Source organism: Falco peregrinus, chromosome Z (genome assembly GCF_023634155.1).
Source record: "Falco peregrinus isolate bFalPer1 chromosome Z, bFalPer1.pri, whole genome shotgun sequence".
Taxonomy (NCBI): Eukaryota; Metazoa; Chordata; class Aves; order Falconiformes; family Falconidae; genus Falco; species Falco peregrinus.
Window position 1 is genome coordinate 1,119,010 of NC_073739.1, and position 24,467 is coordinate 1,143,476.

At 41.3% G+C, this 24,467-nt stretch overlaps 3 protein-coding genes across 7 annotated transcripts in view; all 3 read left to right on the top strand.

Annotated features, from left to right (window-relative positions):
- The first annotated feature begins 26 nt into the window (after positions 1-26).
- Positions 27-2,672, top strand: AK6 (adenylate kinase 6). 2 transcript variants are annotated; one of them, XM_055791663.1, is made up of 6 exons: positions 92-148; positions 502-588; positions 675-767; positions 1,112-1,170; positions 1,257-1,402; positions 1,550-2,672. In XM_055791663.1, the coding sequence occupies exons 3-6, from the start codon at positions 731-733 to the stop codon at positions 1,737-1,739; spliced, it is 432 nt and encodes a 143-aa protein (XP_055647638.1). In that variant the 5' UTR covers positions 92-148; positions 502-588; positions 675-730; the 3' UTR covers positions 1,740-2,672. The 2 variants fall into 2 exon arrangements, with proteins under 2 accessions (XP_055647637.1, XP_055647638.1); XM_055791662.1 differs by lacking the exon at positions 502-588 and having other exon boundaries at positions 27-148.
- Positions 2,673-3,684: 1,012 nt separating this feature from the next.
- Positions 3,685-16,058, top strand: CCDC125 (coiled-coil domain containing 125). Of its 2 annotated transcripts, none has more exons than XM_027784831.2 (11): positions 3,685-4,309; positions 5,778-5,857; positions 7,156-7,242; positions 8,103-8,180; positions 8,897-8,982; positions 11,068-11,150; positions 12,048-12,163; positions 12,725-12,832; positions 13,865-14,036; positions 15,420-15,553; positions 15,681-16,058. In XM_027784831.2, the coding sequence occupies exons 1-11, from the start codon at positions 4,039-4,041 to the stop codon at positions 15,990-15,992; spliced, it is 1,527 nt and encodes a 508-aa protein (XP_027640632.1). In that variant the 5' UTR covers positions 3,685-4,038; the 3' UTR covers positions 15,993-16,058. The 2 variants fall into 2 exon arrangements, with proteins under 2 accessions (XP_027640632.1, XP_027640633.1); XM_027784832.2 differs by having other exon boundaries at positions 3,689-4,309; positions 5,799-5,857; positions 15,681-16,056.
- A 308-nt stretch (positions 16,059-16,366) lies between these two features.
- Positions 16,367-24,467, top strand: part of ZFYVE16 (zinc finger FYVE-type containing 16) — a 33,714-nt gene continuing 25,613 nt past the window's right edge. Inside the window, exon 1 of one of the 3 annotated variants that reach the window (XM_055790513.1) lies at positions 16,367-16,559. The gene's annotated coding sequence lies outside the window, so the exon portion shown is untranslated. Of the gene's footprint in view, positions 16,560-16,624; positions 17,761-17,817; positions 17,927-24,467 lie in introns of those variants that run through there. The other 2 variants (XM_027784822.2, XM_027784823.2) reach the window with 2 other exon arrangements.

The following is a 24,467-nucleotide window of genomic DNA, read 5'->3' on the forward strand; positions in this document are numbered from 1 at the left end:
GCCGCGGCGCGCCTGTCTGCGGGCAGTGCGTGTGATGTCATCGGCGTGCGCCGGCGGCGGCGGAGGCCCCCGCGCACGTGTCACCTAGGCGACCAGTGGCCGCCGGCGCGGCGCGACACCATGAGGCGGCCCAACGTTTTGCTCACCGGTGCGGGGCGGCGGGGCTGGGTCCCGGGCCGAAGGGGAGCGGGAGGACGCTGGTGGTGTGCGGGCCCCGTTGGGGCGGGGAGCGGCGGGACTGCCGAGCGCGGCCAGGCTGGGACTGGGCCTGCGGGGAGCGGCCCCCGCCCTCTTCGCAGCCCGGGGTGGTTCGGGGTGCGAGGCCCGTGTGGAGGCGGTGCTGGGCGGCTCCGCATGGAAACTCGGGGCTTTTCTGTATTGGCTAGGGCTTTTATATGGTGTGAGGTTTGCTTTTCTATCATCCCAGTTAGAATAACACTTGTGCACGAAGCGAGAGTTTTCCATGTGGTTTTTTTTGGTTTTGTTTGTTTTCATTTCTAGAAGTCACCCTTATTTGTCCTTGTCATGCCCCTTTTTGCACCCTAAAAAGAAAGCTGATACGAACTTACCAACATTGACTGACTAAAGGTTACTTTTTGATTCCTTTGAAAGTTATTTAAAGAGGATTTGCATGCTTTTCTCTTGCCATTTTATATATGGGGTTCTGTTTTTAGGTACTCCAGGCGTTGGGAAAACCACGCTCGGAAAAGAACTTGCATCAAGAGCAGGAATGACCTATATTAATGTGGGTGACATGGCAAAAGAAGGTAGGCCATATTAACAAAGTAGTCCTTCACTATTACAGTATTTTTGCTTTGTGTAACTACAGGCTTGTAGTGTATGTATTACATACCAAATGAAAAGGGAATTAATTTGCTTTAACATTAATGGTTTTTGGCAGTGTGAGTTAAAAAATAATGTATGTAACAGTAGCATCCTTTGTATTAGGTCATTAATAACAAACTTATTTCTTACATGGATTTGTAGGCGAAGTGTTCTTTGCTCTGAACACTTACCTTTTGTTTGCATCCACTTGAAATAAACAACAATATAAATAGTATTAATAGCTACTGTTACTTCACAAGCTTCCACAAATTACTTTTTGCTGCAGGAGAACTGTATGAAGGTTTTGATGAGGAATATGATTGTCCAATTTTGGATGAAGATAGGGTAAGTCCAACTTTTAAACTTACCATTTTTATATTTTGATTTTCTGTAACTTCAGATAAACTTGCCTGTCTTTGTTTCCTTTGTAGGTGGTTGATGAACTAGAAGATAAGATGAGTGAGGGTGGAGTTATTGTCGATTATCACGGCTGTGATTTTTTCCCTGAGCGGTGGTTTCATATAGTATTTGTACTTCGTACAGAAAATTCATTTCTGTATGACAGGCTTGAAAGCAGGTACGTCAGTGGAGTAAATGAAGCAAAGTACTGTTGTGTAACTTCATCAGAAAATTTTCTAGGATATAAGTCACTGATTCTCTATAGAATACTTTATCATTGTCTGCATATCTAAGACTGTGTCTTGGTATTGTTTTCGTTTTCTAGGGGCTACAAAGGGAAAAAGCTGCAAGACAACATTCAGTGTGAAATTTTTCAGACACTTTATGAGGAAGCTGTGTGTTCCTATAGAGAGGAAATTGTACACCAGTTACCCAGCAACACTCCGGAAGACCTAGAAAGAAATTTGGATCAGATTATGCAATGGATTGAGCAATGGATGAGGGACAACAATTGACATTTGGTGAAAAAGTCTTCCTGGGAGGGTTTCATAAATGACATTCATAATTCTTGTATGATAAATTAAAATTAATTTTATTGTAATCTTATATGGTTGTGCACTAGAAGGTTCAGAATAGCCAGGTTGTAAGGCTTTGTGCAGCAGCCTCGGAAACACTCTGGGAGAGAGGCACACAGGAGAACTGACACAAGTGAAAATTCAGCAGTGAATGAATGGACAAAAATGACATGGTTGCCCTTAGCAGGAGCTAGGTTCAGTAACTGAGGATTTTTTGGAGGTTACAATTAAAAGCAATTGTGTTGCCATCTCCTCCAAGAAAACTGTAAAATTCTGATAACTGATGGCAGTTGAGGAGCTTTTGATTTCTAAGGGATAAATGTCCTGAAGAGGAGTTAATCTGTTTCTAATGTTAGACTAAAACTTGCTATACTCCGCAGTATTTGAATTTGTGGAGGCTAATGTAGAGTGAGGGGATGCATGATTTAACTTAAGGAGAGTGCTTTATTTTGGAGGGAAGAGAAGTGACTTGGTAAGAGAGATACTTTAAAATGATTACACAGAACTTCAGGAATTAAGGTGTAAGGAAACAGGCACTATATCTACACTGGTGTGAAATATTAAACAGGAAGTTTTCTTTCTCCTTTTTCAGTCTGTTATTCACCATCACCCATCCCAATCATGGAACATACTTATCACTGTAAGTTTATCAAGGAAATATACCATTTGGCAGGATAGTGAACCTGCAGTGATCCAGAACATGGTTACACTTAAAAATACTGGCAGCCATCTGTTCTAATTGTTTGTAAAGCCTGGGTCCCAGGAGAACATTGTTGTGCAAAGCAGAAATATCCCACTGGAAAGGTGACTTGCAAAGCCCTGTGAAAGATTCTGTAGAAAGTGCTTAGCTAATAAACTTTTTACATATATGAATCTGAACAGTAGAACTCAGTTTGCTTGAAAATTGCTGTTGTAAAGAGTATTATGGTTACATATTTAAGGTTCTATTTTTTTTTATTCTGAATTTGGCATAGACTTCTTGTGAGACTTACTGAGTAATGCTGCACCAGCAATTTGACCCCTGTATAAGCCAGAACAGCAAAAAATCTGGAGTTTCCCTGCAGAATCGGGACCAAATGTCGTGAAAACACAAGGATACATGTCGCGACAGAGGGAAGATGCAGTCACTCAATATGAGTGATCAGCAGACTTCGTTTATTGAACCTTACAGTCACCTTTTATGCCTTTTTATAATTAGCTCATACATATTACAAAAGTTAAGCTCATTATTGGTTAGTTGCCTAAATACCAAGCCCACCCCTAGTTTCTCTTCTGTAGTTATCTGTTCCCACCTGCAACATTCTTTTCCCACCGAAATCTTCCTGTTGTTGTGTAACAAGAACAGCCAAAGACAGTGTATTTTTGCTTTACTTCAGATAAACTGAGAGCGATGTGCATTTTTGTCCAGCCAGCTGGACTATGTCTATGAGACCTTTTTTCAGCTAACCAGTTATCCACAGATACATGCATTGGTTGCTCTTGAACGGCCGATTTCAGGGTTGTTGCTTGCATAGGAGAGCAGGTGGAGGGTGGTCTCTGCCGTGGAAGTGCCTGGGCACGATGGGTTCTTGAGAACGCTTTGAATGGCCACGTCTCGTCGAGTAACGTCGCGCTCCTAAAAGCTGCTTAGCATTTGTAAAATGCTGTTGTGGACGAGGGCGGCTGTAGGCGGACTGTAGGCCTCTGTTAACACCCGAGGACCACCCCCACCCGCGGCGCTCCCCCTGCGCTGCGGGCCGCCTCCAGGGGCGCTGTTCCGCCTGCCGGCAGCGGGACGCGGTGCGCCCCCCGCCCCGCCAAGGCGCCAGCCCGCCCCGGGGGGGACCAGAGCCGAGGCAGGGCGGGCAGGTGGGTCGTGGGCTCCGGGAGAGGGGCCGGGGCCGGGGCCAGCAGCGGGAAGGGCGGCGGGGGCTCACCGAGGGATTGCACCGGCGCCCCGCCGCTGGCCGCAGCCCGGCCCGCAGCGGGAGGTGTCGCCGCTTCGCGGTCTGCGTGTGACGGGGGCGGCGTTTGCTGGCAGCCCGGACCCGGGAGTGGAGCGGCCGCGCGGCAGCACCTTCAGGGTTTTTTACTTTCGTGTTGTTTTGCTGCTTTAATTACGGATTTTTTTTCTGGTTTTCCAGGTAAAATATTTGTTTTGAGGAAGGCGGTGTTCACGCTGCCAGTCGGCGAAGTGCCCACAATCAGGGGACTGGGGGGGGGGGGGGGAAACAACAAACCTAAAACCCAGGTGCCGAAGATGGAGGAAGCAGAAGAGGATGACATGACATGTGGAGACTTGGGAAACGGACTTGGGAGAAGACCTGGAGGTGTTTATGAAGGGGAAAATTTACAGAACTCCTATTCATTCAGATCAAGGAAGGGATCTGGAAAGGTTTGTAATTCTCGCCTGTCGGCAAAGAGAGTGGAGGAAAGTGATGCTGCAGCTCTTCCTGGTTCAAAACGAAACACTTCTTACGATGGATCATCCAAAAAGCCTGTTACTAGTTCCACACGACGAAATAGCTGTGGTAAGAGTAATTTGGAGGTTAATTGTTCACCATGAGAAAAATATCTTAGAAAACCGGAGCAGCTCAGCTGCTTCATAGGGTGTCATTAGTGTCAAATCAAGCCGTTTAGCAAAACACTGAAATCTCTGAAGGATTCCAAGAAGTGCACGTGCATTACATGCCTGCTGGGGTCCAGCGCAGCCCCACAGGTTGGTTGGTGCAGCGTGTACTGCTTTCACGAAAGGAGATGCACTAATGCCACCGAGGCAGCACAGGAATCTGTTCCTAGGTCTCCCTCCCAAAAAATTAACAGCAGAATTGCATTTCAGTGAATTAGGCTGTGGCCCTCAGTGTAAAATGACGATTTTTAAAATGTTTATAGAGTGTTTGCATGTGAAAGAGATTTAAAGAAGGGCATCCGGGTGGTGGCCATACCTGAAGTTTAATGGAATTGCTTAAGTGTTGTTTGTTGAGGTGTGTCTTAAACACAGATTGTATCTAAAGCACGTTTGCTGTTTAGTTGAAATTTGTGAATTGGCATTCTTTTGAAGTTCAGTTTTTTAGATCTTGCGTGTCTGTTCTCCCAGTGTTGGCATTCATTTTTTTGTGAAGACAAAACCACTGTAAATACAATCTAATATAGGCAGTGCTGTTCATGACACTTTAGCTGCTTTACCTTTCGTTTTCAGCCATTTTTAGCATTTTAACTGACTGAAGTATTTACATATAACTTGCTTATTTCTTTCCTTCAGAACATGTCACCACTATATTCTCCCCATGCCACCATAAGCTAAGCCATGTAATTCTGTACTGGTTTCAGCATCTTCAGTCTGAAGATGTTGCTACAGCAGCATAATTCCTGTTGGTTTCACAGTCCTCTCCTGGTCTCCATATGATGCTTGTCTTAGGTCTAGGTCTTTCACACAGCAATATCCATGAAAGCAGGACTAAAATCCACGTGAACCTGACTTTAATTTTGTGGGAGGCTGCATCTTATCTTTGTGATGCTCAGTTGACAGTAATAACCACTTGTTTAGAGGAGTAATGGATCTTGTGGGATATTCTACTACTGTACTTCATATTTCTCTCTTGAAAACTACCCCTACTTGTAAACAGTGCTAGCTGTTGTTCTGTTTAATGTGGTTGTTGGAAAGTTACAACCTGAAAAGAATCTAAAAAGTGAAATTACTTTTTCAGTCAAGATGGCAGTTCTCTTGGGGGGAGGGGGGGGGCTGTTAAAGGAAATTCTAAAATACTTGTCGTTATTGCAGGTCTCTTCATAACAGACCTTTTGGTCCCATTCCACTTCTTTTAACTGTGAAACAATGTGTTTAGGCTTAATATTTACGTATTTCTTAAATCTGTTTATTAGCTCCAGAAGAAAAAACCCCACAAAGATAGAAAATTCACCTCTGCACGTTACTTGTTTCCAGGTTAAAGCAAATTCTCATGTTTTCTTTCGTAAATACCATATTATCTCATCATTTAGTATCTGCTATCAATCCCACAGAATCTAATACCAAAATGTCCAATGAAGAACTAATGCAACAACTTCAGGAAGCTCTAGAGGTTAGTAACTGTGCCAAGTGTGCTGCTCTTGAAATCTGCATTTCCTTTTAATACAGCGAAGTAAAGCAGTGTTGGTTTCACTGATGATCTTGGCATGTCCGGAGTCTTTGATGGATTCAGGTTCTTGAAATTAGAGCAGTAGTATAGAAGCCTCATTAAATTTTGTCCCAGGAACTCAGTGTGAGTGCAGTTCATGCTCCGTAGTTTTGGGTATTTTTGGAGAGGGTAGGGAAAAGTATTTTTAAAGATGTAGAGAATACTAAAAGGATTGTACACTTTTCTAGCAGGTTTTCTTTTTTTATAAAGCTTTGGGCTTTGAAATTCTGCAGTGTAAACAGAATATTCTTTGGCTTTTTAATCTGCGGGTGTTCTTGAAAGATAGTTAACTCCTACATCTTAATTTTACTGTGGTTAAATGTGTTGATGTGGTGGCATCAGTCCAGGCAGAAAGAACAGGGTGACCTCAGCTGTAAAAATACACACTTCATCTGCACCGTGTTCATTAACTTCAGGGTAGCCCATGGCAGGTCATTTTCAAGTTGTCTTAGCATGAAGAACAAACCTTCAGTGTACAGCGTGTCAAAATGTCAAGGAACCTTACTCATTTTCAATTGGACAAAACTGGTAAATGTCCACGGCTCCCAGATAAAATTTCAGTATCAACTGCTGAAGTAATAGGGCTGGAAGTACTATGAAAAAAAAAGTTTTGTATGACAGTAAGTGAACAATCAAGTGACCTCCATAGGGGTTAAGGAAAGATACGTATACAAAGCAGTGAATTTTCTTTTAACTCTTGGAAACTGAAAAACCGCTTTCTTCTGAAGGGGAGAATGTTGCATAAAGATATTATGGCACGTACCTGGAGCAGGAACCTGGTTTATTGTTGTTTTGTTCTGGACAAGTAGTGGTTTATATTTTAGTACACATGTATAATATTTAACACTGCATATATAAAAAAGCTGTAGTATTTTCTGCTTGCTTATTCTAAAGCTCCAGAGCTATGTTGATAAATACAACTTAATTAGTGAGGCAGAACTGTAGTGGTTTATTTTTCAAATACACTGGAAGAGAACAGAAAGCATAATAATTACAAGTATTCTTCTCTAAGGATTTTGTACTAGCATGCACTGTTAACATTTCTTCAACACAAGCAAGCTGTTAGTCGGAAAAGAATTGTATAGGGTAGAAACAGGGGAAGATTGTTTTCTGAAAAGGGCAAATTTACATTGCTGTTACAGTCATGTTTTAGCAAGATTACTTTGGCTTTTACTCAGTATAGCTATTTTATTTTGCTTCAGGAAGTTGAAATTTTGAAAGTTGAGCTTGAAGCTTCTCAAAGACAGCTTGAAGGAAAAGATGAAGCCCTAAGAATTCTGCAGAGCATGGTAGGAGTTGTTCGTAAATCATTTTGGTACTTAGTGGTAAAGGTAGGAGAAGAGAAGAAACCTTCCTGCCACTCCTCATCAAAAGCCCCCAAACCTTAAGTTCTTTCCAGGGCTTTAACTTACAGCATTTAAGTCTGCAGGTGTCTTCAGACTTGGCTTCTATGATTTTTCTACTTTTTCTGCATGTAACTATTGTGGTTATTTAAGATGACTTCACTGTTGTGGCAATACTTGTAACTTTATCTTTGAAGATTCTTGAGGCTTTGTCTATTTAACTTAAAGGCCTTCATTCTAGTCCCTTAGAGATTTTTCCAGTGCTTGAAATTTTGCTGCAAAGCACTGACATTTTCAGTTGACTATTCCATCTGTTGTCTAGAGGACAGTATGCATTAAATGTTAGGTAAGTCTTGTTCGCAGTTTTTATTCACTGTCAGAATGAATTATGTTGAATTCAGTTCCTGTTTTTTAGACTACTTGCATAATCCATTTACAGTTCTGCAGTTTCTACTCTAAGGCATTCATAGTAAGTTACACTTGGATCAAAGTCTAAGTATATTGTAACCAAGTTTTTTAAGAGCTGATTTTGTGGTCAAGCCTTAAAGAAGACATGATCTCATTTTAAGTGACGCTACATTTTTCAGTAGAAAATATTATGGTATTGAAACATGTTTGTTACGCAACATAGCTTCAAATTAGAGACCACTGGGACTTACATACAAGATCCTAGTTTTTTTAATTCTGCACACGGCTGTTTTAACTAAGAATGCGGACTTCTCTCTATGTAAACCTGAAAATTTGGCTAAAGCCAAGTTCAGTAAACGTAATTACAGTATTTCACAGAGCTGTGCTTTTCTTTCCAGGCAGTATTTAATAAAGCCACTAGTCATACAAAAGCAATGCTTCAAAAAACTGAGGAAGAAAAGAGAACTTTAGAAAAGGTAAGGGTGCATGTTTCCTTCACACTTGTGCAAAAACATAGAAGCCCATTGCTGTTAATAAGGGGTTATCAGGCTGTTTATTTGAATCACTACAAATCTGCCATTAGTTCCACGCTTTTTTGAAAGTATTCTTATTCCTTTTTAGTAGAAAGGTAAAGTGTTAATATATCACACTGTTGATCTAGGTGGTTTTATGCTACAGTGTGTGCAAATAATACCTGAAAGTTCCTAAAGTTCTTTCTGTACTTTTGGATGGTCTTTGTTGTGAGTTTCAGAGTCATTCACAGTGAGTGGCACTGTTCCTCAGTTATTAAGCTGGAACTTCCAAGGAGCCTAAGAAATGGCTGCCCAATTTTATAGGGAAGATGGAGAGGACAAGAAAGAGGGCATTGAGCTACCTTGTTAAACTTAATTTCTCTTCCTATGTGACCTTTCTGCAGAACAGTAGGGGAACAGGGAAATGCGACAGCATGGGGTTGTTCTTGTTTTAGGTGACTGCGAGCATTAGTGCATGCAACATAGTCTGGAATCCATAGATCAGTGATGCAGAAGCTTTTTTGGTGTCTGGCACCAAATGTATTTTTAAGAGTATCATAGATTGTTATCATCTGTGGTCACCTACATTTCTGCTAGTGCTAAACTCTGCCCCTGCAGGTCCTCTTCCTTTCAGTGGGAGACCTGTAACGAACTGCTGAAGGTTTGTTTTGTTTCCACAGAAAATAAATATTTTGCAATGGGAAATTGAATTTGATCAGGATAGATTTAAAAACATAGAAGACACATGGACAGAAAAATACAACAGGTATTTGACTTATATTGTGTGTCTTTGGGTTGTTTTTCTTTAAATTGCATTGAATGCTGTATGTCATATTTCTTGTGTTCCTAGTTTGCTTCACTGGGTTTTCTGGGGGTTTTGTTTTTCCCTAATTTCCTTTCAGATCTGGGAAGATTTCTTTAACTTTCATGCTCTTCACATTTGTATTTTTTCAATCGCAAATTACTAAGTCTGAATTCTTCAGTGTGTATACAGGCTAGCTTTGCTAGGCTGATCTTTCATTTTCATCCTATTACATTATTATGTTAGCCAGCTGGAGCCAGACTGTCTTTATTTACTTTAAATGTAAATGAGGCTTAGAACATAATGGTGTGTGCATATGTGTGGAAATATCATTTGCTGGTTAATCATTGCTTGATTTTCTTGCATTGTAGGTATGAGCATACATACAGGTAAAACGGAATGCTTTTGAGAGAGGCTGATCAACTGGTTCTTTGTTTAAGTAAGAGTTAGTCTGGATGGGCAGCAGGTGTGGTTAGGCAAGCAGAAGGTGCCAGAAGCACTAAACTAATAATGCAATAACAGACCTTGAAAAATGTGACCAGCAGGATCACTTATTCAATTGTGGAAATGGCCTCTGTGAAGTCTACCCATCAGAGTTACTATTATTATTACAGCAGAAATTTTTATTTAAGATTTTCAAACTACGAATCACAGTATAAGCCAAAAGCATACAAATATTCAGTTGTAAGACGTGTTTTGTTAAGATACTGTGTCTTGTTCACCTGTTAACTTAGTTACACTTGTCAAGGGATACCTCTTGAGAAACCTTTTGGTTTTCCTCTGTTAGGAGATTGGGACTGTAGCCATGTAGTTCAGAGCAACAAAAGTAGTGTGAACTGTTGAAAGCTAGAGATGTGGCTTCAGAAAACTGCAAGCCAGGAGTTCAGTCCACTTTGCAAAAAGGTTTTCTGATGTCTGAGACAGCAAGGTGAGAAAAGTGTGTATTTCTGTTTATTTAAGTTAAATAATTCAGGCTTCTATTTAATTTAAACAAAGCCATGAATTTACAGTGTGCTGTGTTTACTGACAGCTGAAGAGATGCACCAAAGAAATTGTACTGTGTTAACGTTTAGGACTTTAAATTGCGACTTACCTATTCAAGAAGGAAATACTTAAATACTTCAAGGAAAAATACAGAGGCATACTGTAGGTTCTCAGTTTGAAACACTAAAAAGTACACTTGTTCTTGAGAATGGTATTAAGACTACAGGAAGTTTACTTTCTAAAATTCAGATCAGAGCCATGCTGTCACGTGTCCCATAACAATTTTGTTGTCTCAAGGAAGTAAGAGATTTCTAGGAAGTGTTGCAGAGGTTCATAATTACAAATTTGTTCAAGTTTCTAATGGTAATGTGGTACTTAAACTCACCTCTCGTTAGACTTTTTAGTTGTTGGCACGATCTACTTACATGTGTATGTTGTTTGGGTTTGCGGTGCGTTTTTTTTTGACATTCACTTGATCATACTTTTATATTGGTTATGTGAGGGTGTGGTTTCATGAACAGGGTGAGCCTGTTTGAACAGCATATGCTCTCTGGGTTGCAGAGAAACCCCTGCATGAGTGCAGAGATTCCTGGTTTTTCTCCCTGCAGAGCCAGCTGCAGCCTGGATAACAAGGAGTCACTCCACAGAGGCCAGTGTGGTGGTTCCTGCTTTCTTAGCTTTGGTTCAGTGCCAGCCAGGTGAAGCCTACACAGAGCCTACAAAAGTTAGTTAGGAGCAGTGTCAGGCTGCTCATTGACCCCAGGCTAGCAGATTTGGACCTAACAACATACTAGATATTTTTAGTACAGATACTGTTACGGAAAAAATTTACCATTTTTTCCATAAAGGAATTCTACAAGTGAGGAAACTGCTTGTATAATGCTGCAGGGATAGTACCTTGTCAAACCAAATGATCATCTTTTCAGTTCTGATTTTTTTTCTTCAGTCTTTTCAATAATCCTAATTTTAATTTGCAGAAATGTTCTAACAGCTCTTTTTTTTTTTAATTGAACATTTTAAAGTATTTTGTTAAAAGATAACACAGCCTTTTTCTAACTTCTGCAGGATCTATTGTGAAAATGCAGCTCTTAACGAAGTGTTAAAACTGAGAACAGAAGAAATTAGAAGTCTTAAAGCTGAAAATACAAGTAAGCCAGCAGCAGCTATTCCTCTTAATGTACTGTTTCTCAGCAATAATTCAGGATTTATCTACGAAGGAAGATACCTGTTGGAATAAGTCTCCTGTAAATGGCAGCTGATACTAGTAGACATGCAGAAACCCTCTTTAAACAGCCAAGCTATGTTTGGTTCTTTTATTACACTGTCACTTGAACTAAAAAAATAAACCATTAAATGATAGGTAGTCAGGTATACATAACTTATAGATCAGGTGCGAAAGAGGTATACCTGTCTTCTCTCACTGGCGTGGTGACAGCCGGTGTGTAGGGGCACAGCCAGACCATGTGTCTGGTCATGTCCTGCAAGGAGCCCACAGCAGCCAGGGGAGCCAGCAAGTGTTTCTGCTACAATGGCATTCTGTGTCAGAGACACTCACTTTTGACATACCCACATAAAGATTCCCACAGCACAAACTTTGAAGTATTCAGCTTGTTGCCTTTATAGTGGAGCTTTTCAAACTGCAGGCTGTGCAGGCATCTGGCTGGGTCAGAGGGCTGAGGTCCCTTTCTCCTAGTTTTGGTTCCTAATAAGCTTTAAAATAGTGGAAGTCTGTGCCTCATTATTTTCCCATTATTGTGCTGTTCTGAAAGAGCAGCTGCCTTAGATGTATGTGTACAAAGAGGTAAGCACTTAGTACTGAGGCAGAGTGGTACATGAAATGGAATCTCTGTAACTGGGTCATTAGCTCTGGGAAAACACAGAAGGAAAGACAACTGGGATGTGAGTTTCTGGATCTACATTGTCTCGTCATATTCCCAAACTGATGCTTAAACTATAGAACTGCTTCATGTGGGTGTAGTTAAACTCAGAAATTAAGAGATCAGAGCAGCAGGCTTTGTAATCACTTTCCTTGTTTTATTTCATAGTCCTGAAACAGCAGTGTTTGGAATTTCTTGCAATGCTAGATGTGAAACAACAAAAGGTTGTTCAGGAAAACATATTCTTGAATAAAAGTGATGTTACAGATTTTACAGGTCTTGAAGTAAGTATGACTTACGTGTTTTTCAAAATAGCTGGTTCAGAGATACGTTCATATTCAAAATATATGGATAAATTTTGCTTACTGATTATTTAACTGTTTCTTTGAACCCATTTTTAGCTAATGAGAATATGCCCTTGCATGCCTGTTAATCAGTTTTCTAATTTGTGGTCTATCTCGCAAAGAAAGCAATAGACAGAAGGAGCATCAGGCTACTTTTCACAAGCCAGATGCTTATGTTTTTTCTTCCTTAAGAGTTTAAATCCTAAACCCTGTGCCTTGTGCTTTACTTTATTGAGCAAAAAAAATTCTAATGGGGTCTGCAGGGAGTAGCATACACAGGCTGACAATTTTTGCCTTTTCATTATCTTGCTGAAAAGTACATTTCATGTGTCATCATGAATCAAAAGCAATCACACCTAAATCTCTTGCAGCTTTGCTTCCCCTGGTTCTTATACTCCCTTTGTAGTTTGAGGTTGTTTTTTCGCTAGTCGTCTGGCATCTCTTTGATTGTGTTGTGTATGCAGTTAGGTATTTAACTGGTGGTTTGTTTTGGATTTTAAGCTGGCAGTTCTTGGAGCCTGCACTTGCAATACTTCTGGGGGGCAGCCTTGTCCCTGTGCTAAAATGGCAGCTGTAACTCGAAAGCAACTTCTTCATCTCAAGCAAGAGGTAACACTATTTGGCTTAAATATGAATAAGCAGGGAGATGCTTGTGCTTAAAACCGGATAAAGCCAGAAACACTTTACTGCAGCTTACACAAACTAGTGTGTTTTAAAACAAGAGTCATCTCAGAAATAACATAAAGTTTGTTTGTAATGCCCTAACTTTTGCTGATATAAAATTGTAATTATGGTATCTATCAGCTTTCTAGTAAAAAAAAAAAAATCTCCTTTGCATTCTTTTTTCTTTCCACCCATACTTCTTAATCTACAAAATGGAAAAGAACAACTGAGTGTATGCACTCATTTATGTACACACAGTGTGTGTGTGTGTGTGTGAGTGTGGACTACCACTGACCATTTTCCTTTCCTTCCTGGCAGTGCATTCCTTCCTTTGCGTTGACATCAGCACTCACAAGCCAGCTCACCCAGCTAGGTCAGGAAGTTGATCTTGCTGAAAACTATACGCTTACATGATGCTTAAATTGATAACATGATTTTCAGGCTCTTAAGGTTTTTAAATTGGTGAAATTATCTAGTTTTAGAATTTTTCTTCTAATTTGTATTTGACTCTGCAAATGTGGTGAACATCTTTGTGGTCCCATTGCAGAAGTTCCAGTGGACTTACTGGTTTTGAAAATAAGTACTGTCATGTCCCTTTTGTACCAAAGTGATTATCCCTGATACAGATACCATTCTTTTGCTCCTTTTGCTCCTGGCCCAAATGGCATGGGACTTTAATGCCCTCCTCAAGCTCTTCTGCCTGGAAGAGATAAACGGGCATTGCTGGCAGCTTGTCAGTGTGGATGGGTGGTGGTGTGTGCATGCATAGAAGAGGAAGGGTAAGGAGTTCAGTAAGCTTTTAAAAATGTATTTCTTAATGTGGCAAGAAAGCACTTTATTTGGTTTCTGCTACTTCCTTGATTATTTAAAAGTTGTCTGTGTTAATGGTTTCAGTCTGCCTCTTTAATACACATTTTAAATCTGCTATTGCTTCCAAATTGCTTAATATACTTTAAATTTCCTCTGAATTAAAACCAGATTGAAAATCTAAAGAAGAGTAAAGATGAAGCTTATATAATGGCAGATGCTTTCAGAATTGCATTTGAGCAGCAGCTAATGCAGAGGAAGGACCAAGCCCTGAGGCTTGCAGAAGTGATAAAGATTAAGAAGGAAACGAAATTTATGAACTGGAGACGTCTGAAGGATGATGGTAACTGGGCATGCTATGTGTCTGTAATGGTTGACTGGAAAAGAAGTTAGCTGCCTAGTGGCACAAGTAGACTTTCTTACTGTCTTCAGTGTATGGTTGTGGTTTAATTGCTGACTGAGGTTTATGAAGAGTCGAGAAAAAAGGAACAAAGTTATGTCAAAACTGTGAATACGTTAAATAGTGGAAATTTTGCATGGGTAACGCAGGATGTCTGTGCATAAGTGGAACATATACATAGTACTGTAGGACGTTGGAGCTACAGTGTAGGCTTCTAATGTAACCTTTTTTTATTATGCATTCATGAAGTTATTATTGGAGTAAAATCATGCTAGAACAAACAAGCTGTCCTCCAGGATAACAATAACATTCAGGATATTAAAGATGTTTATTATGCAAACACAAAAAAGCTAACATCTGGCAAGTTTTAGACTGGCCATTTTAGGTGCTATTAACAGTGTGGTATTTCTTTTTAGATGAGTTCTATGTAAGAGTTGGGGAAGGAGGAGAAATGCAAAAAAAAAAATGTACTGAGCTTTCACTGAAGTACTAAATAGAAATTTTTCTGGTTTTTTAAAGCATTTTTAGGTTTTTATTATGCATGTCTGTCTACATTAGTATTCATTACCATTCTTGCACATAATGTGTTACAAAATGAGGTACAACAAAGCTCTCTGTAAAAGAGGAAGAATAATTATACTTTTCTTCTTTAAGGAAGAGGATAAAGAGAAGTATTTATGTGCTTCTGGTCATGGTCAAAACCATAGCAGAATTTAGGAGTGGCGCTTCCAGCTGTATTTGTGTTAGCCATTGACTTGGAGGTGCCAGGCTTAGGAGTTTAGAGGGTCTTCCTGGAGCACCCTCGGGATGTAAGACTGAAATGGCATACATCTTGATTATCTGTTTCCCCTATACTGGCATCATTGTTTCCAAGCTCCATATCCTGATACATATGTTTCGTGATTTTAATGTATTTCGTTTTTTTCATAAGTCTTAGAAACTTTTAAAGAGCTTACGTCAAAGAATCTTTTTTCTTTTTTTTTTTTTTTTTTTTTCCCCAAAAGTCTTGCTACACTTTAAAAACCAATTACCATGAATTGTTCTTTAACTGGACTGGCAGAGTTCTTCCATACAGCAAGAAGAATTTTATTTTCAGTTTGCCCATATATATGATGAAAGGTCTGTTTAGCCTTTACGTGATGCTGAGTGGTGCTGCATGCAAGTAATCTGCTGTATTGTGTGTGTGCAGTAGGAGAAGCTGTAGCTTGCGTTGCCACTCTAGAGATTGTTCAGAATCCAGTTTTACACGTGCCCATTTTATGCCAAAGTAGTTTTTCTCCTCCTAAGCAATTCCACAGTTCATGTACTTTTTTTTTTTTTCCTTAGGGCATCTCAAGTTACAAGGGAACAAGAACAGTCTGGGACAAAAACTATCTGGCCTGCTGTCATCAGATGTGGACTGCAGGAAAGTTGAAGAACTAGACAATCCTCATGAAATCCTGAAGATGTTAATAGATTTGGTTAGTATTTTGTTAAACTATTCATCATGAGTCCTTAGGGGGGATAAATGTAACTGGCTGTTTGCATGTACTGTCTGGCTCCTAGCTTGTAAAACTACTTTATTTTCCTTCCCTCTTAAATTCTCAGGTAAATGACAAAGAGGAGGCTCTGGCTCATCAAAGAAAGGTTAGTTACATGCTAGCTCGTGCCATGGAGATGCAAGAGGATGTTCAGGAACAGGATAAAGGAAATGGCACACCCAGAAGTCATACCCGTGATGGCCAGAGGTCATCGGGCCCCGGACATGCCTGCTGCCCAAACCTCTGTTCCCAAAACAGGACTTCAGCTCCCAGTGCAAAAACACTTGAAAAACCAGTAAAAACGCTTCAAAAGGCACACTCCTGGCCATCCCACACTACGCACGATGAAGAAGATAATCCACGTGGAAAAGCAGATTAAAGTAAAGTGCTCTCTATGTAGCCATTTGCTGGAATAAATTATTAAAAAAAAAAAATCTTGTGTGGAAATGCCAAGAAAAGCCCTATGGTTAGGTCGCTGGGGGCCAGACTGGGGCAGTGCACTGGCTGATACAGTCTTTCATGATACGTTCACGGCGCGGTAACCGTTGCCGTGGCGAAAGAGACGGATTTAGTTAACAGTAATTCCCAAACACAATGAAGCAGCGCCCACCGGGTGACGATGCTGGCGGAGCAGGAGCCACGTCGCCGCGGATGGTGACGGCAAGCACAAAAGGCGCGGCGAGGGGGCGCGCCAGCCACCCGGCGGGCTCCGGCCCCGCGCATGCGCGGTGCTGGGGCGGGGCGGGGGCCGCGCAGGCGCGCAGCCGCGGTCGGGCGCACAAGCAAGGGGCGCTGGCGCTGCCGGAGCCGCGGGCGGGTGAGGGGCGGCCCCCCCTCCCCCCAGGCGAAGTGCCGGCGGCGGTGTCGCTGCTTGCCCCGCAGCAGGAGCGCAGAGCCCTCGCCCGGCGGCCCGGAAGGGCAGCCCTGCCCGCCTCGCCGCCTGGGGGTGAGGATGTGGGTACGGGGCTGGCGGGAGCGGGGTGCCGAGCTACAGGCCGAGCGGGACGCCCGGCGCGGCCTGCCCCGGGGACAGCCCCCGCCCGCCGGCACCCGCGGCCCCCCGGGCCGCCCTTCCTGGCGGGGAGCCCGGGCCTGGGGGTGGGGCGGGGGGTCCGCGCCGGGGTAGGGGCGGGAGCGTGGCTCGGCGGCCCTTGGGGTGGCGCGTTGCACCGTGCCGGCGCGGCCCCTGCCCCGGGCGGGCGGCCCGGTGCTGGCGCGCCCCTTGCCGCCGGCGGCCCTGCCTTTGTCTTACCTGGCCTGCACAGGTGCTTGCCTCGACTGAGGAAAGTGTTACAGGCTGGCGTTCAGCACTGAGGTTTATTCCAGGCCTGGAGAAGGGCTTGCGTACTTCAGAACTGATAAGGTTAGCCGGAGAGACTTAGCGCAGGAGAGACTTACGGTTTCGGTAGCATCAGCAAATGCGCTCTTTTGAGAGTGGAAGGTGGTAACAAAACAAACTAACCACTGTCGGTTTTCAGCGTATTGTTTGCTGCTGGCACACTGTAGCAGTTGTGTAGTACTCCTGCCACGGTTTATGCTGCGTGTTGCATATTAGATTGCTTAGGTGGATTAACTGCCCCTAAGGATTTAGAGGTTTTAGTGGTGGGTTTGCTTACTTCTGTGCCGTTTTATTTTTATACGGGATACAGAGTATCAAAGATACGTGGTGTAAGACTGCTTTCACCATACACTTGCAGACATGAGAAGTTTTCAGATGTGCTTCTGGATAGACTGGGAAACATTCTGAACCTGTTTTTAAGTACAAGCTATAATGGTAGATGATTAATGGCTACTATGATTACTAGTACATTCTGAACAAACAAGTAGAGCACGAGAAAGGCTCCAGTTGTCTGCCAGTACTAGATGCTGTTAGTATCTAATATGTTACTGGGGTTGTCTAATACAAATACCTGGCTGTTAATGCAAATCAGAGATGAGAATGTTGAGGAAACGCTGGTTTCCACTGAGGAGTGATCTCTCAGACGTGATGTAATAATCACATTGTTATGATTCATTTTCTAATGCTGATACAACTAATGACAATGGCGCTGTGGACCCTATGTGGGAGATGCATTTGTTCAGTTAAGCAAGCAAATTCTTCTGCTGTGGGCCTGGCAGCTGATGTGTTGGAACACTGCTGAAAACTGGTAATTGTTGACAGATTTTTCTGTGTGGTATAGTGTGAATGTTCATTTTCTGTTTAGAAGAGCAATACCAGATTACTGTGGATTAACAACGAATCTTCAGGAGCTGAAGACAGTTTCAGGGTAGAGTTACCTGATCGGTGTTGGTGACAGTATCATAATGCTGTTGGTAAGAGTTTTCTTCTGAAAAAATTGTGTTGAATTAACAGAATGTTGCTGTTTAAGCAAGGCAGTGTCGTTTTTTGCAGCGCACCATGTAGGTTTTTCTTATGTATCTGCAAACCACTGTAACTTTTATTTTCAACCCCTGATTCAGCTAGTAAATTTGCAGTGACAGCAGCCATTGCAGTGTTTCAGTGGGATAATACGTTGTCTTGCTCAACAAGAATAATTCTACTTTTTATTTGACAACACTTAAGTTTTTCACAAATAATTTGCTCAGTTGTGATGAACTTCCCTGTTAATTTAGCTAAATGCTGATGAACTCCATGGGCAGTAGAACCTTTAAATTTTCTTTTTGTCTGTAGCACTCAAGCCTATGGGGAGGTGTGTGGCACAAGGGTATTGGAGCGGGGCAAGAAAGAGAAAGCTGGTAATGAAATACCTTTAAGGTGGGAGAAGAGGCATACTGTGTTTGATGCAGCACTTCTGTAACACTGTGAACTTAGTGGTTGTGTTTCTATCAGAAGCTTTGGTCTAGTTATGATACTTGTTGGGCTGTAAGCTGGGAAAAACGACTTAAATCCTGTCATGAGGGTAAAAGCTTCAATACAGCTTTCTGCTGAGACTAAAAACAATGATTAAACATGATGATGGAGTTGAAATAATGTAACTTTGCTGTGAGCAAACAGACACTCCTGATAACCTAAAATTAAGAGGACTATTGTGGTCAGCTTTCTGAAGTGAAAACCTGTGTGGATGTGTTTCTTTATCTCTAAACCTGATCTTGCGCTGTTTTAGCATGCTCCATATAAAAGCAGGCCTGAATTCTGCAGTGATAATTAGGTGTAACTAGCTGGAGATTTTTCAACGGTTCTTAAACATCAGAAGGCAGCTTGTCATCAGACACTAAACTGATTACCTGATAATAATTAACGTACCAATTTTATTTTACAAGTTATCACTGCTGAAAACTACCACCTCCCTCCATTTAGAGAGACTGTGTTGGGGTATCGGGGGGGGGGGGGGGCAGCGATGGGACAGTCCATCCTGTAATATTGCCATTCTGTATCCTTGCAGACTTCTGTTACCTGCTTGTTTAAGTAAGACTGTGTTGAGGACTCTCTAGTGGAATGTTGGTTTTGAACTCTGGAATATATGCCTATTATATTAGTAGTGATTTATAAAGGAACTGGCCAATGAACTGTTTTTAAATGTGCTGACACACTTGCACTCATTGCATAGTCATCTGGATCTCATTAGTTGATTCCCTTAAGTAACAGGTTTTATGTAGTAGAATTCTTGAGTGTTTCTTAAGGTAGCGTCTTTGTGCAATTTTAAATGCAGTATTAGGAGTTTGCCAGAGACCAAGCCTCATCTCTCTGGGCAAACAACATAAGCAAACCTTTGCTGTTCTCTTTTGTTCGGTTTAAGCTTGCTTCTTGGAGGCCTCAGAAGGTAAAGAAGGGTCCTGGACTAGGTGTTGATGTGACCTAAATATTAACTGTTCAGAATCCTGCCTGAGATTGCCACAGAATAGCTCACTTTGGTACTGTTCGTGTCAAGCTGTTCTAGGTACCGGCTTCCTCGGTTTCACTGTGGTGACTGCAGCCTGGTGGCACAGCAATTGAGTGTTTAGTTTTCCAGTAAATAAACCATGGCAATATGGTAAAGAATGCTGGCTGTGAAATCAGGGCACAAGTGAAAGCTCTGAAAGATCAGAGACTTAAGGTGAGCGTGTTTAGAAGCATAGCAAATGTTTACCTATAGAAGTGGCAAGTGCTCTCAGAGTTCTTTTTTTGTATTTCATCAACAAAAAGTATTATTCTGCCTTGAAGCTGAAGAATACTTAATCAACAAAACAAAGAGTTGCCTGTTAACTGGGTGGTGAGGGAAAATACTTGGAAACCCTTGTGATGGGTGTATTCTGTTCTTCAAGTGAGATTAGCTGCCACTTAAAGTGAGATGTACATAAGGATGAATGGCATCATGAGAATTGATGACCTGTAAAGGTGTAAAATGTTCAGAATGTGACCCACTTCTATCCATTAATATGTCATCTGTGATGTATTTCTGGCTGAAGAAGTAGTGAGTACCCCAGCACTTCTCTTGATGTCAGGCCTTGCAGCTTACTTGTACAGTAGACAGTCATACATCTTAAGGAAATAATGTACTTTATCAGCTCAACTAAACACAGTGATCTGTGAAAATAAATCTCTCAAACTACAAACTACGTGATTTAACCGTAACCGCATTTTCCTATCTAAGCTTGACCTTCTGATATAAAGCTTTCTTAGATCTTGCTCCTTAAACTGTTTTTTTACAATATTAGATACTAGCTGTTACCACTGTACTGTAGTCATTTTGTGCTTCAATTATTACTTTCCCTTTTTGAGAAGGCCTGGTATTTTATCTTCAAGTCTGCTCATACATAAATATTTGACTGAACTTAGTCTGAAAACATAGTCCTTGAGAGACAATGATGGTTTAAAAGTTAAAGCTTTCTATTTTGAAAAAAAATTACAAGGTGGAGCTGGTGAGAACCTCAAGTTGTGTGTCTCACTGCACCATTAAGAACTTAATGCCTCGGGTAAAGTTATGAACATTGTGTTTTAATAGTTTATCTAAAAAAATATATTAATGTGAACCAACTTGGAGAGTGTCTAGTGAGTGTATTCAGAGTTCTAGAAAACATGTTCAGAAGACAGCACTTAATGGTGTTTAGTCACAGAAGATCCATTCCTTTAAATGCTGAAGATGTGACAGCAGCAAGGAGTGGACTGAGTCCTGAAGGTGGTTGCTAGACACAGAGATTAAGCTTCCCTGTGCTTTTCTTTCCAGTAGCAATTCCTTCCTGCTCATGCATCGCCCCTTCTGGGGTGCTGGCATGCTTTTTTGTGTGTTTACGTGAGGATCTCATCTGGATGGAAAAAAAAAATAAGGAAAAACTCTGTTCAGCCCTGGTCAGTTCTTGGTCTGTGCACAACATGACTGAACAGATGTTAAATTGGCATGATGTAAGGAATGGTAAAGAGACAAGCTCTTTACAGGACAGTTCCTCTAAAACTTACAGTGGAAAGGTCTGTGTGCGTAAGCAGCTGTAGTTTCTCTTCCACACCCAGCACTCCTGCTATGCATGCACACACTTTCGTTGCCCATGCAAAATGGTTTCCCTCTGTGATCTCGGTTATTTTCTTCATGGTTTGGTAGGTTTTGGGATGGGGGGTGTTTCTTCTGCTGAAACTTAAACCTGCTTAAAAAAAAATACAGTGGTGGTACTGCTGGTTTGAAATTGTTAAAAAGTGTTCTTAAAAGAATGCGTTCAGAATGAACACAGTTTGCTAAAATAAATGGTTCCTACAGACTTCTTTTGCTCAGGGAAACAAGTAGCCATTTAATAAAAATATGTCACTAGATACCTTCTGATCCACTCCTTGTTTAATGTAAATACAGGGCTTGGCTGTAGGCAAATCCAGAGACCAAAAAATAAAATTGGATTTTGTTGCTGAAAGATGATTTGCAACATACAAAATCAAAAGGCAGGTACATGGATTCAGGACGGAGAGGTGTGAGAGGTAAGAAGAATTGCTTCTTGTCTATCCAGTTGTAGGAGTTTTGATTTTTGTTGTGCATTTATGGTGTGTGGGGTTTTGGGTTGTTGGTTTTTTTTCCCTTGGAGGGCTCTTTTGGAACAGCTGAAAAACTGAAACACTTTAAGAAAGTGAAATTACAGGCGGAATGTGCTAGTTATTCAAAGTTATGTTAGCTGTTCAGAATGCTTTACTAACTCAAATGGAACTATTTAATTTCAAAACCATACAGATTTAACCAAATGTGACATTGGTTCAATAGGCTGAGGTGGTGTGATGTTTTTCTGAGGTCTCTGTAGAAATTATTAAATCTATATTAAATATAAATATTTGCATACAGTTTCAGTTCTACAGCTCTTTGCATTGAGTTCTTTCCGTTTTCAGAGAGGTCAGTGGGCCAACAGTGTGCAGTGCAAATGCATACTTCTACCTATTTAGCATTATATACTCTATTAATGCGTATGCTTAATTCAGCATTTGTCTTGTGCCGCTTAAGAGTGCAAAATAATGGGTAATCTTTTGGTCCTTTTAAGTATAAGATCAAGGTAGCTGGAGTGATCACTTGCCTTTCCTCAATACATTTTTTGAAATATGAAAGTTTTGGGGTTTTTTTTTGTAAGAGCTTCTGGTGTCATTGAGATACTTGAAAAGAATTAATTTCAGAGGATGTCTTTTAACTTATTGGTGGCAGATATTTGTTTCCTTCATTAATAGTTAGGGGTTTTTAAAAAACAGTTATTGCTGATCTTAAAAATACTCAAAATTCTGATTGCTGCAGATTGGGACCTTAACTTGCAGGGCTGTAACTGTCAGCAGTGATTTGTGTGGATAATTAGCAGTGAAGCAGCCAGATTTACAGATCCTTGCCAGGACTTTGTGCTGGGTTCATGTTTGTTTCACTTTGGAGGCCTGTGTTGGTGGAGAAACAAGTATAAAACTAACTTTGTTCTCCCACTAAAGTAAGTGACTTTGTTCTTGTAGCTCTTTGATCGGGCTGCTTGTGGGATGAGACAGGAGTGGGTGCCGGTACAAACTGGGGAGAGTCCTGAGGGGCCTGTGACCACTGCCCCTTTTGGTCTCAGCTGTTAGTCTGCACATTAGTTGTAACTTAAGTTGTACCTGAGTGTTAAGGTTGTACAGTTGCTATGGTTTAACCCCAGCTGGTAATTGAGTACCACACAGCCACTCACTCGCTCCCCCTTCACCCAGGGAGGTGGGGAGGAGAATTGGAAAGGAATGCAGAACTCGAGGGCTGAGATAAGGCAGTTTAACAACTGAGATAAAATAAAAGATCAATAATAATAACAATAACAGTTACAGTGAAAAGGAGGGAGAAGGGAAGAGGAATGAAATCCCAAGGGAAGGGAGAAAACTAGTGAAGCACAATACAAACTGCTCACTGAGGGATGCCCAGCCAGTCCCCTAGCAACGACCCGCAGCCCCAGCCATTCCCCCCCTCCCAGTTTATATACAGAGCATGATGTGCTGTGGTATGGAACACCTCTGTGGCTCGTTCGGGTGAGCTGTCCTGGCTGTGTCCCCTCTGAATTTCCAGTGCTCCTCCAGCCCTCTTGCAGTCAGGGAGTGAGAAACTGAAAAGTCCCTGACCACACTGTCCCAACACCAGATCCAAAGCACAGCGCTGCACTAGCCACCATGAAGAAAATTAGATCTATCCCAGCCGAAACAAGGACAATAATAAATGCATACAGAGAATAAAAATCAGCATTATGTCTTTCTTGAGGCCCAGGTTTCTTGTAATCTTTCAGTATCTATGTCATTTGTTTGACTAACTTCTGCAGGTTTTGTTGCTGTCCACAAATTCATGCTTTAAGGATGGGATCTGTACTTTAATGTCTCTTAATGGATCACCACAAGCTGTTAGATTTTTAAGGCTCTTAACTGAAATAACTTCCTTCTCAGATTGTAATCTCCCACTTGCCAGGAGGTCATGAAATGAGCTGATTGTTACAGGCAAGAATTGTATTTCAATGAGTGTAAGAGAAATGGCACTGATTGTGTACTTTTTGGTGTTTGATGCTCGTTGGATAGCTATGTGAGGCTTGACTTACAGTGCAGCGTGCTGAAGACCCTTGGAGTGACTAATTCATGGCCATTGATACCAATACAGTGATATATTCAGTTTGTTTGCTTTTTGCTTATACGTGGACACAAAGCACCGCATTACGTTGGATACATACTATTTGTTTCACCTTTCTTACGCTTTGCGAGTCTATCTGAACTATGTGTTAGCTTAAAAAAAAGTATTCTTGTCACACACACGTTAATGTTGTACAAAGTGAATGCACTGGATCAGAATCATTCAGTGGGAGGAAACCTTACTCCTTAATGGAATAAATTAGGTATAGAATCTAGAGCTATAGCTGCAGGGTGGCATAAGTGATCTGAGAGGATTGAAATACTTCTTTGGCTTAAGCTTTGAGAATAAGTAGTACCAGATGGTCAAAGTACATTGAATGGCATAGAGTGTGGAGTCAGCCAGTGCAGGGACTGAGTGCACTGGTAAAAGCGGAAGGAAAGCTTGATAGACCTGCACAGGTCTAGTTTCCAGACATTGGACTAAAGGAATCCGAGCCCCTTCAATTTACTTAAGGGAAGTGTAAATAAATAACATCTTGATTATATGTTATAGGTAATTGCACAGAATGGGTGTTCAGGCTCGAAAAAGATGCGGAATTAGAAAGCAATTCAGAGTGACCAGGGAGGCATGACATTGAGTGGCTGGAAATCTTCATTAAGCAAATGAAATGGGATGTTTTGTAATGGGGAATGTGATCAATAAATAGCTTTCTGTTGAGTTGATAAGTCTGTAAAAAGGTATGTATTTATTTATTGTAAATTACTTTGGGACTTGGAGGTTTAATGTTTTTTGTGTTTTAAGTAGAATAGAGATAAGCTGAACTATAGTGCTGGATATATGCTTTTTTTTTTTTTTTTTTT